The sequence below is a fragment of the Lacerta agilis genome, chromosome 6 (assembly GCF_009819535.1).
Source record: "Lacerta agilis isolate rLacAgi1 chromosome 6, rLacAgi1.pri, whole genome shotgun sequence".
NCBI classification, from domain to species: domain Eukaryota; kingdom Metazoa; phylum Chordata; class Lepidosauria; order Squamata; family Lacertidae; genus Lacerta; species Lacerta agilis.
Window position 1 is genome coordinate 64646307 of NC_046317.1, and position 13320 is coordinate 64659626.

The 13320-nt window shown below is 41.4% G+C and overlaps 1 protein-coding gene across 1 annotated transcript; it reads right to left on the reverse strand.

Annotated features, from left to right (window-relative positions):
* Nucleotides 1–2122: 2122 nt before the first annotated feature.
* TIMM17A (translocase of inner mitochondrial membrane 17A) lies at nt 2123–9775 on the reverse strand. The gene is made up of 6 exons (XM_033153147.1): nt 9647–9775; nt 6775–6874; nt 6291–6354; nt 4598–4726; nt 4024–4134; nt 2123–3300 (listed from the first exon to the last, which is right to left on the reverse strand). Exons 1-6 carry the CDS (start codon nt 9670–9672, stop codon nt 3230–3232), a joined length of 501 nt encoding a protein of 166 aa, XP_033009038.1. The 5' UTR covers nt 9673–9775; the 3' UTR covers nt 2123–3229.
* Nucleotides 9776–13320: the final 3545 nt, after the last annotated feature.

The following is a 13320-nucleotide window of genomic DNA, read 5'->3' on the forward strand; positions in this document are numbered from 1 at the left end:
AATCAGGTGACAGCAAAAACTGCCAAGTTTTTACCAGGGGCAATCAGAATATGATCTATTATTTGATTATTGATGTAAACTTCCAGAATGTATTTTGTATAGTTAAGTTTTTTACCTCTATCTTCAGTACATTGTCTTTTACTTTATTGCTACGGCTGCCGGCTGATGCAAATAAAGATTATTCCGATTCTGATTCTGCCACCTGAACCTCACAGGTACTAAGGTCAAAAATGTAGCACAGCAACCCTACAAATGACAGTGCAACAAGAAAGTCAGTAGCAGTGAGTTGCATCGTACTTCTCATCAAAATGACTTGAAGCACGTTTTTGCAAAAATTCTGTCTCTAAAGAGGTTTCCCATAAACAGCCATGTTTGTTCGCCTGTGTTATCCCTGCTGCATTTGAGATTTCCCATTATTTAGCCAGATAGGCTCTATTGTTTAGTGGGGTAACTAGATTTCACTTTTTTACTTTTATCATATTGTCTGCCTTTTAATTCATCTGCTCGACTAGTGCTCAAAATGCAGTCCTGAACTAAGCCACTACCAGTTTTGATCAACATGGAATAGTATGTCATTGTACCTTAAATCTATGTCATTGTAATGTAAATCGAGAAACCCCTTTCCACAAAGGACATACTTCAATCTCGTGTATCTAAAAAAATTCTTGGGTGACCAGGAGACTTTCCTTTGGAATAATATATGTTAATGGCACAGAATGGCTGCTATATTTTTAGAATGCATGGGACCTGAAACAAAAAGTTTAAGTATGGAGTGTTTCTGCTCAATGCCAGCCAGCCAATCCTGCCCTATTGTAAGGTGCTCCATTCCATCCCCTCTTCCAGATTTCCATTCCCATTCTCCTCAAACATCACTCAGCATTGTGTGGCCTTTGGGCACCATTTTGGAACTCCCCATACACCAAGTTGTTTGTACTTTTGCACACCCAAAACCTGCTGCTACCTCTCTTGTGCTGCTACCACACCCAGTGATCTTTGCTATTTGTATCTACGATAGTTGAGCAGATATGAACTCTGGAATGCAAAAGCCCCCTCCCTGGGCTATTGGAAGGTCTCTCTGTGTGAAGTAACAACTCAAGCAGTTTCACAGAATCATAAAATTGTAGAGTTGGAAGGGACCATGAGGGTCATATGATTTAACCCCTGCAATGCAGGAATCTTTTGCCCAATGTGGGTCTTGAACCCACAACTCTGAGATTAAGAGAATCATGCTCAACCAACTGAGCAAAGAGGAGGAGGCAGAGAAATAGCAAAAAACCTAGGAGTATTTTGGGGTGCAGTGTGCCTCTCTGAGGATTTGATGTGGGACAGTGGACTATGAATGAAGTGGTGCTTGTATCCATCTTTGTTCTACTACTTCTGTGTTTTTGTGAATAAACCAAATATTCCAAAATGCTGTAAGTATCCAGTGTTCCTTTAGGAGCATACTCTCACTTAGGGAAGTTGTAATTGGGAGGTATAGTCTAATAATGTATTGAAGACATCATGTTGGCCATTAGTGCTCTAGGCCAAACTCTTGACACCTGCTTCCACGTCAGCCATTTTCTATGGATTCGCCACACTTTGTTAACTCACTTCTATGAGGCATTAGCATGACATTGTGCTCAAAAACATCCCTCTCCCTAGTTTTCCCTGTTCAGTTTTCTCCAGAGCTCATAAAAACCAACATTTTTAACACTATGGAACTGCACTATTTTCTCAGGTGCAGGCAATCCATTGCATAGCTATTCTGTAGGTTTGGGGCTAGTTATGGCCTATATGGATTGCTCTTGCCTGATCTGTGTCTCCTCTTTAGAAATCAGCTCTTATCGTTTTTACCATTCCCTTTCCAAAGACTAGTTTATCTGAAAGGCATGTAGAGTTATCTGGGACTAGAGTCTGATAATATGGCAAAAGGGCAGGCTGGTGAGTGAGATCCACATGAGGTTTCCTCCCAATGCTGGAGCCACGAAGTGGGTGTGTGATGCCAATTCCCTCCCTAGCCCCGAGATTTGTAGCTCTGCACTTGCTGAGAGCCAAAACAAACTTCCAGTTGACTTGGCTTTTGAAGCCTTTCACCTTGTAGCTTCAGGTTCTTCATTCACATAGTTAGGTCAAAGACAAATGACATTTATAAATAACCACATTTAATGGAAAAGCACGGTCAGTAACTAGGAACACTGAACAATGCTGGATGACTGGAATAGCAGGAGTGTTTCAGCTTGTTCAATTTTCCACATTTATAGACACCTGCAAACAGATTTTAATTTAGGCAAAAGTAATCATCATTGATCCAGCTAAGAAGACTGTGGATGTAATATATTGTCAATTCATATTTGGATGTGGAAAGTCCATTCAAAGTGTTAAAGAGATATTCAGGCTGTGCAAGTGTTGAATATGTTTTGGGGGTAATAGATTTACTCTGAATACTTCTCTTGTTTGAGAAGTAGACCCTACAACGTGCAAAATACACCATAAAATTATCAACATTCCACTCTTACATTAATATGTGAATTACATACAAGATCTAATTGTAAAAGATGCAAAATGGCCATTCAAACTTGAGTGTCCTGTAGCCCAGGACAACTCTGGAGAAAGCAAACTGAAGTCCTTAGGTACTCTGCAGAGAAATGGTAGAGTTTTTATGAACTATCTCCAGTAGTTCTGCTATGAATATATCCCTTTGAGTGCTTATGTTGGACCACTGTATTAAGAAAAATAATTACCACCTCTCACACCTGTCTGTGCATTAAAGATAGTAAGGAGGAGGAGGAAAATAAATACCCCCTATTCACTTCTGTCCCTAATTCCAATTGTCTAGTATAAAACTGAAAGCAGACAGCCTCATTTGCCCTGATACTAGTCCACTCTCGTGGGAGACATCAGATCTTGGGCTAGGCAGCTCTGTTGCAGTATGGCTGTTCTTTTCCTTAAAGTTGGCACCAGTGTGATAAATGCTACACTGTAAAGGCCACAGATTCCTTTATTTCTGTAATACATTGCTTGATCCTCTTACCACAAGGCTTAATTAAGAGTTTTTCAAGCACCTCATATCCACTTTGCAATAATAGAATCCTACTATTCATAATTATCTTTTAAATATTGTGAAAAGTACTGTACAGAAAACCAAGGTGCACACATCCAACGAAAAGTCTTCAAATAATGCTGCATTTTGCTCATTCATAAAGGATGACAATTTGTTGTACCGCACAACACAGGAGGACACACGAAATCATTGATACTGCCTATAGTCCCCAAATGGAGCGGGCTGCAACTGAGATGGGTCTTCTGTAAACTGAGGGCCTGCATTTGAAACACAAAACATTTGCAAGTTGCCAAGGAAACATTCACAGTCCTGATGAAGCAGGTAAGACTCAATGAAATCAACTGGACTACTCCTGGGTAAATCTGCATACTTGGGCAATTTAGGCTATTCGTCTTACATAGCTTTCCAAAGCATCTTTGCTGCTTTGGCTAAACAGATCCCATTACTGATTTTCATAGGCACTGCACATGACATTGTGGGCATTTTCCCGTCAATTGTAAGCACAACCACTTATCCCACTATATCCTCATGAAAGCCTAGGATAAAAACCTGGAAAGTTTTTCTTTCTGACCATTTCTGTTGATAATCCAAGCTTTAGTGTAAATCATTAAAACTTTAATGGTGTGAAATGCTGCATAAAGGCAACCACCTCACTGAGAATTAATCCATATATGGTTCAAGAACTATTCTTAATAGTTGGTTTATATCAGTTTGCATTTCCCAATTCTGTGAAGATATCAACAGGTACATAATCCATAATCCATAAGAAAGCTCATCTTGTCACACTCCTGGTCGCCCAGATTCCTCAATATTAAAGTATCTTAATTTCCCTAATGAACCATTTGGTTTAAAGATCTTTATATAGTTTTAGAGTAGCCTTCCTTCAGATAAACAGAAGTCAAATGGCTAAACAGCGTAAAGTCTCAAGAAATCATGACTAACATCTTGTGTTGCATCCCAAGCTGTGATAGGCATCTTACCATTTGGAAACTGTGTAGACGCAAACCTCGTTAATAGGATACCAGCTCCTTCAATTAAGGCCAGAAGAATTCCTCCCATAGCTGCAGACCCAACCATGGCAACTGGCCCATCTGAAAAGGGGTAGAATATGAAAAAGGTTGCTTTTAAAAATATTTTATAATGGTACACCAGATTGTTTCACAAACACTATTGGAAATGTCAGCTATGTGTTATGTACGCATCTTTGCTGGGAGAATAATTGAGCTAATACAGGAAAGAAATGGCAGTATGGAATGTTTACCAAATAAAAGGCATTCAATGATTCTATACTCGAGTGAATTTACAACTCACAATTTTTCTCTCTCAATGCTAAAATTGTCCAAGTTCCTATCCTAGGAATATTGATGCAATCATGTGTTCATTATAAATTCTTACTTTTATAAACAATAAAACCCTTACCGCAGAAAGAATGGTCAAGCACGTATGTGAACATAAGACTGTCAAACATTTTTTAAAACTGAAAATTAAATTAAAATTAAAATGTTTTCAATGAAATATTTCCAATAAGCATTCACTCCAAACTGGTGTCCTTACTTCTTGCAGCTAAAATAGCTCCGGTTAAGGCACCACTAGTGATGGAATTCCAAGGATCTTCTTTTCCTCTTGCTTTCACCATACTGCAGTCAATCATGGAGAAGAGACCACCCCACACAGCAAAGCTACCTATTTGAAGGGGAAAGATACCTGGGTTCAGAACTGGCAAAAACAGTACTTAACAGCAGTTTCCTTATTTGGGTTTCTGGATATTAGTTTCATGTTCCCAGCAAAGGCAACGGTTACTGATATTCCGCTTCAAGCCTACAACAGAAGCAAAGGCAAATTCATGACAAAATCTGCCAATAATTATTCAGGAAGCTGGCAATACACAAATGTCTTCCTAAGTATAATTCCTAAAAAGGTAAAGGACCCCTGACAGTTAAGTCCAGTCGCGAATGACTCTAGGGTTGCAGTGCTCATCTTGCTTTACTGGCCAAGGGAGCCAACATTTGTCCGCAGACAGTTTTTCCGGGTCATGTGGCCAGCATGGCTAAGCTGCTTCTGGCAAAACCAGAGCAGTGCACGGAAACGCCGTTTACCTTCCTGTGGGAGCAGTACCTATTATCTACTTGCACTTTGACGTGCTTTCAAACTGCTAGGTTGGCAGGAGCTGGGACCGAACAATGGAAGCTCACCCCGTCGCAGGGATTCGAACCACCAACCTTCTGACCGGCAAGCCCAAGGCTCAGTGCTTTACACCACAGCGCCAACCGCATCCCATAATTCCTATCATGTTAACTAAAAATCCCGAAACAACAATCAAGTCTCTCACTATCCAGATTCTCCTTTCCTAACAGACTCTACACGGCACTCTACAACTGAATCTACTGGCCGCCACCAGTAGCTTCTCATCAACAATTCAAAGCTCTTGAGCACTGTATTCTATGCAAGTCCTCAAACCGCTTGGCAATATTAATAAAACACATTTAGTATGTTAAAAACCAGGCACTTCGAAACAAAATCAGTTGAAACAAGACAATTGTTTTATTTGGCTGCTTGCCCAGTGGCAAGAGAACAGGAGCAAATGCCTGATGTTGACTGTGCTGGCACATTGCACTAAACCAGAGTTTAGCATGACATGCATGAGTTACACTGAATTTGATTTTTAAAAACAAACAAACTTGAGAAAAGGCACCCTGCCCATTTTCAGAAAAGCACCAAGTAGATATTTTGGTCAGGGCCACAATCCCGCACACATCCTTAAAATGTGTGCCGGTGGCCACTGATTTCCACAGATTCTACGTACACTTACCTGTGCACATTAGATTATTTCATTTTAAAAAATGGAAGCATAACCCTGAACAAGTCTCATCTGCACTTTTCCAGACTGTGCACCAATACATATTATTAAGTACCTCATAAAGTTGGAGAGAAAGCTATGTAAAGCCCAAGATAGGCTTAGAGAGCTAAAAACTGGTATTGGATATGGGTTGTGTTCAGAAAAAGGGGGTGGGGATGTTAAGAGGTAGCAATGAGGAGAAACATAGGAAGCAGAAAACAACATAGTCCATAAGAAACCAGTTGTATGAATCAATACACATGTGCTCTTGGAACTGAAATGTTTCATCATCTCATTCATTTAAGAACAATTATGTACTGAAGGTAAACTAAGGGAAGGGAAGTGAGAACTGTTACCAGTATCCCTTTAGAAACAAAATAGAAAAAGAGATTGTGTAAATAGTGCAATTACCTCCCAACTGTGGTGCTCTGGTTTTAATAGCTGTCAAACTACCACGCAACCGATAATTTACACCCTGCAACAGATAAAAGAATGAAATTGGAACAATTTCAACAGTTGAAGCTCTTCACATACTGAATTTAGGATGCATTTAGCCTAAAAACAACACACTTCATCTTTTGTTTGCTGCAAGTTGCATGTTTTATCAGTTTCTTGTTTTTGTATAGCACCTCACAGCAAATAGGGTTTTAAAAAACAACAACACACAAACTGTTTTTATTTGCACATTGGTTTCATCTTCTGAGCTAAGCTCAAGAGGTTCTAAGCATCTAATTTTCTCTCTCATGGAAGGCCCTTCTATGCCTGATTCTGCCACATCCTGAAACAGACCTTGATAGAGTTGTCTCCATTTTTTAAAAAAAGTGCATTAATTTTCACTATCACTAAAAAAAATAATCATCATAAATCTTACCCACAATAAATCAATTTAACTCACCACTGGGGAATTTCTGAATCCTTTGACAGCTTGAAAGATACCACCGCCAATGGCTCCCATTGTGAAAGCGCCACCACAGTCGTCCACTATTCTCCAAGGGCTAAATAAAAGAACACATACATTAATGTGCTCAGTCTCGCAAACATCACATAATAACCTTATTCACTAAACCTAAAAAGATTATCTACCTAAAAGATTGTCTCACCTCTTACATATTCAAGAGATCACTGTGCTCTGCAGGAGAGGACCTACTGCAGATTACATCTCATCAAGGCATCTGTTCTGTATAATGTCATAATTGGCCATTTCGTGTGGCAGCACCCACCATTTAGAATACCTCCCCATTACATATCAGGCAGGCACTGTCTCTATTGTCTTTTTGGCACCTACTGAAGACTCTTTTCCCACAATCTTTTTAAGTGGAGATTTCCCCCCCCCCCCCGGGTCTGGTACTGTATCTGCTTTAAACGTTGATGTTATTATTGCTAATTGCTTTGTTATGTTTCATAGGAAGCAATTCATAAATAAAATAAATGAAGGAAGAACATATGACACTGTAAAAGTATAACAGCCATTTCCCATTAACTATATACAGTACTCAAAATCTCTCCTCCGTTTTTTGCCATTGCAGAAAATTATTGGGTCTGGAACACTTTAAGCTTTAAACTATACTTCAGAGGTCAACAACCAGTATGGACTCATCTGTAAACTAGAGAAGCTGCTTTGGGCACAACACACAACAAAACAGACACATGTATTATATTGGCTACAATTTTAGGACTATTTCCCCCCGAGAGGGGGGAACCTGTGGGTGCCAGGGAAGGTATTTGAAGGTGATGCACCCTGTGTCTCTCCAATTCTCCATCCACTATGGTTCCCCCCCCCCATTCATTAACACAGGTCAGAACTGGTGACTTGCAGAGGTTTCCCTTCTTACATTGCTCCAAGCACTTCAATTGTCCCTATTCCACTATCCTTCTCTCCCCTCTGATACTAGGCCAAAGGCTGCATGCTCCTCATGAATGATTTATAAATGCAAGCCATCTTCCCGCCCCAACCCACATACAGTGGATCTAGCAACCTCATCTATAAAGTGCTGGCAAGGTGTGTGCTGATCCCACTGTTGTGCAGTACAGTATTATACTTTTTGTTTGCATAGTCCTACAGTGTGTTTTTAATCTTATAAAGCAAAAGTGTATACTCAGCATCTAGAAGGAAAGAAAAATAAAAGAGAGATAAATAAAATTAAAAAGGAGGTCAAAGATTTATAATCTGAGCAGGAATCCAATTTGGATTCTATGGCTATTCTTCAAATGCAGGAAAAAAGTAAAATGGGTTCGTCTGAGGGGAATTGTTGAGGAAGCTGATGAGAAACTTGGGGAAAAATTATCCCAGAATTAGCAAAATGGATGGCAATGGAAGAAATAGAGTTAGCATCAAATATAGAAACAATATATAGAACAAACTCTAAAATAGCAAAAGAGAAGAAATGGCCAGCTGACTGTGTGGTCTCCATAAGATCAATGGCAATCAGGAACAAAATTCTGCAAATAAGTAATAGGAAAAAAATGAAATTAACGGCAAAGAAATATTTATATATAAAATTATTCCATATCGATTACTTCAGAAACAAGAGGTGTTTAAACCGCTGGTAGATGACTTTAAAAAAAGAGGTATAAAGTATAAATGGGAATATCCTGAAGGAATATCTTTCCACTACAAGGGCACGATGAAAAACTGCAAATCTGGTGCAAATGTGGAAAAATTTCTGAAAACTTATTGGAATATGTTAGGAGACAAAAAACACACTCGGACAGGTACGGCTGAACTAGTAGGGGAGGATAAATCTGATTTAAAAACTTGACCTGGAATTACCCTTAAAGGATAAAAAGATATTGTGTTCTTTAGTTTAAGTAAAATGGCAAAGTATTTTAGTTTTATGCAATATTTTTATAAATATATTTGAATAAGTATAAGGATGTGAAATATGAAGAAAAAGGGAAACTGGAAAAACAAAACAAAACAAAGTCACTAAAGAATAGATGGAAGTTATTTAAAACAAATGTTGCTAAAAATGAATGTGACACAAACACGTGGAGTATTTGTCTGATTAACTCTTGTAAAATGAATACATGTAAACCAGCTTAATAGAATATGAAAATCAATTTTTTAAAAAAGAAAAAAGTGTACTCTCAGCATCTCTTAAACCAATCCGCTTTTAAGTGTAACCTGAGCATGCACCATGTTGCTTAAGAATACACACAATGCACTGGTGGTATCAGTCCAGCAATTTCCTACAAAGCCTCAGCAAACTGGAAACATTATGGGTGAAGGACGCACGAGAAACTGGCCAGTACTGCTCCCATGGACCCGCAGAGCACCTTCTCTTATAGCCAGTTATTGCCATGTAAATCCGAGTTGCCACATGGGAGATTAAAAGGGCACTCCGAGGAGCTTCCAGTTTAGCAAAAAGACGCCCTCCTTTTTGCAATTGCGTTCCGCCAAAGGACAAAATGGACCTGCCCATTTTGCCCGGGCACAGGGAGCTTCAGCCCATCCCGCGTCTCTGGGACCCACTGGGATCGGGTCCGTCATCCACCCGTAAGGGAGCTGGCCAAGGTAGAAGCAAGGCGCTCCACGCCGCCCCGGCCAAGAGGGGGCTTCCCCAGCCCCTGCAATCGGTCAGGCAGCGGCGGCGGCGGCGGCTGACCCACTCGCGGCTCCTCAAGGTCACTTGCCCGCCGCCGGTCCCAAAGAAAGGGAGGCTAAGCGGCTCTGCCAGCCCTGCCCGCTAAGGACCAAACCCACCGCCCGTCCGCCCCGCTCTTCGTCTCTCCTGGGAGAAGCGGGAGGGGGAAATGCGGCTCCTCACCAAGGCTCGCGCGCGTACTCCTCCATCTTGGCTCCCGGCTTCCGTACCTAACGCGCTCGCTTAGCCGGCTGCCGGCATGCGAGTCACGTGGGCCCCCGCACCTCCGCTTCCACGCGAGACTCCTCTGAGCACAGCCATTGGTCGTCCGGCTTCCAGGAGCCGAGCCAATAGGAATGAGGAGAAGGGGGAAAGAGAGCGACACACTGTAGAATGATACGTACTGTTAACATTTGGTGAAGAACACGGGCGGGAGGGAAACGGTCATGATTCTGGCAAGTGTGGTGTCCCTCACGTATGTGGTACACCAAGAGAGGAACTTTGCAAAGTGGGTGTGGGACACTAGTTCGATTTGAGAGCAGGAGTGCCAATTATGTCTGCGAAAGAGCGTGACTCTACATTTATATCTCTATGTTACAAACTAAGAGCGCCTCCTGAAGAGACGGTAAAATGGGGGCGAGAGGCTAACAAGGAGGCTATTTTGAAATTCCGCCATAGAACTAGAAATAGTATAGATGTGTTCTTCCTTGGTTTCCCACTCGTTCTTCCAAAGCAAAAGACAGAGAAGTATTCGACGGTAGAGATGCTGCGGCACAACAACTCTGAGTCAATGTCGGCAGTTATTTTTTTTTTATGGGGAGTTCATTTCGTGCGCCGCTTTAAATATTCAAAAAGTAACAAATGATGTTTTGGCACCGGAAAGACTAACGCATTTATTATGGCATAAACCTTCCTGGATTACGGCCTATTGCATCAGATGCAGGAAGAGTTATTCTGAGTATCTTGCGCCCAAATACGTGGGGATAGTGTAGAAAGTGCGGTGGTGCGGGAGGAGGGAGGGAAGGAAGAAAAGCACAAACAGGAGTAATTGCGTGGTAATTCACGAAACAGTTGAGTGAAAAAGCAGTGTTAAAAAAAAGCAAAAAATACTTATAGATCCAAATCAGGTATCCTCAAATGATCACAAAAAGCTGTGGATGGAGTCCATTATTTTATTAACGATAATAAAAAGAAAAAATAACAAAAGCCGCCAGCAGATGGGGCACATAGTTTGTACAGTAATGCTTTTGGGCTTGTCCACACTGGAATTTAATGAGTGTTTGCAGCTGTTTGCTTTTCCGTTTAATTTGTGTAGCCTACATTACATTACTTCAAGCAACACCAGTGTTGACGCTTTGCCACTGAAAATTTAGGATTACTCAAAACACGGATAATCTGATAAGGAGGGGGAAATCAGGCTCTAAACTGTTCTACTACAGATTGCACGCTATTTGTTTTGGTGTTTTGAGTTGATGGTTTAGTTGTCACTTTCTGCTACTCCCCTTTCTGTGCCCACTCAATGCTTTCATTTCTTTTCCGGCTTTGCTCATAGCTATCTCCAGTATGCTCCTAAATGGAGGATTTTTATTTTTTTATTCCTTCGATTTGCACAAAACCAGAAAACTGCACAAGCAAACCACAAAGTTCTACACAAAAAATACTGGGCAGCAATCTGAAAGTGAGTGCTGAGAATTTACAGTTAATTTCTTTTTCACTGGTCAGGAGCTTAGCCTTTTGATGCCTAAGATTTGCAGAAAACTGGAAAACTGCAAAAGCAAATTTACCAGAAGGGAGAAGTAAGCAGAACCCCATGAGCACTGGATGGGAGAGGCTGTACCAAGAGGTCAGGAGCCATAGCTGGCTGCTGCTTTGGACCCAAGCTTGCTGAAACTATGAGAGGAGCAAGGAGAGACACACTTGTGGTGTCATTTTGTGTGCCTGCTCAATTGAAGGCTTCAGGTGTAAATATGAGTAAAATAACCATATAGCATTTCTTTAAAACACTAGTCTTGGTGCCTCATTCCAAATGAACACAAACCCTGGTTAAGTGCCAAGACCCCTGGAATTTTGCACCTCTTGGCAGAGATTGGGATGGACTGTAACAATATTTTCCCATTCCTGAAAGGGAACTTTTCCCTTCACTACCGGTAGAGGTTTTTAAACAGGGGGCCTTTACCTGTGATTCTTGCACTGCAGGGCCTTGAACTAGACGGCTCATGGGGTCTCTTCCTGCTCTACATTTCTATGATTTTATAATTTCTTTGTAAATCTAAATAACAAATGTAATGATCCAGATTCAACTATCAGGTCCCAAGAGCCTCAGAATGCAGAAACAGATTGGATGGATAATCTGCAGTTGTGATTGGTGGGGCAGGAAAAGTGGCGTTAACCTAACCTCCCATATCCTGCATCACTGAAGCCTACTGGTAGCGAAAGGGGCCAAGCAGTGCAAGGTCAGTACAGTGGAAACACACCAGTGGTTCCAGACTGATTCTACTGGTGTGTCAGCACCACACCAGTCTTGCCACTGTCTTGCCCCTCTTCCTACTGGTATCCTGCACTGATGCCTGTGACAGGAGGTGCCGCTGCCCCACTCCCTTGACCACTACTGCAGATCATCCAAACAATTTCTGTGTTCTGAGGCAGTAGGAGAAGATGCAACTGTCGCACCTTCTTCATTGTACCCCATCTCCTCTTGCTTGCTGTAGTAGCAAAGTAGGACTCCAGTTTTGTCCCACAGCAGTAGGCAAAACAGGACGACAGGCAAAGGAAACTCTGGAGAAATGGGGCAGGAAGGGGACCTTTGGCTCTCTAAGATCTTTTAAATGGGGTATGAGGAACCTGTGGCCATCCAGATGTTGCTGCACTCCAAATTCTATCAACCCCGCCCAGCATGGCCAAAGGTCAGAGATGTTGGGACCTGCAGTCTTAACAAGATCAGGAGGGCCACAAGTTCCCCATCCCTGATTTAAAGGCATAGGCACCTTAGGTTAGCTTAAGACCCAGCAACCTGCAGGGTAGAATAGATGCACCATTTAATTTGCTCTTCGTCTCACCAGATCAGAAAACCATTTCAAAATATGTTTGACAATGTGAATTAAACCATGTTCAGAGGAAGACTGAATGATCTAATCTGTATTTTCACATGCACATAGTGACAAAGAGCTAGAAATGTGTAATCTGACATAGGATATACAGGGAATCTGCAATTTACCACCCCGCAAAAATGCCATAGAGTGCTGATGTGCAGTCCCATCCCGTGCAAATTTACTTGGAGCTAAAACAGCTGGCTTATTCCATGATACACATGTCTAAAACTACAGCTCTAATCTGTGTGCTTGGGTGGAGTATGCATGTGCTTTGCAGTGCTTTGAAACTGTGCCATACCATACATAGCACAGAAATGGCTGTCATTTTCTACAGAGGAAACTGCCTTATACTGAATCCATCAGTCCTCCTAGCTTAGCATCCCTCGATAGGCAGCAGCTCTCCAAGATTTTAGACCTCGGTCCCACCCAGCCCTACCTGGAGATGCCAGATTGAAGGAGGAAATGCTTGCATGCAAAGCAGAGGCTCTTCTACTGAGCTATGGCCCTCCCCCAATTGTTTGTTTTGTTCATAGAAGCACATTGTGTTGCATAACATTCCAAAGAAAGATCCAGATGCTCATATACTATAAAGAGCAGAGCATGTGTTATTCTTTTTTAAAATGGAAACATTTAGTGAAAATGAAAGCCACAAGCATGTCCTGGATCTCCTACATTCTCTTGCAAATTGACTGTTAATTAAAAGGATGCTAAGTGCCAACAATACTTTGTCAATAAATGTGATGTTGAAGTAGAGGATGTCCTGCAAAC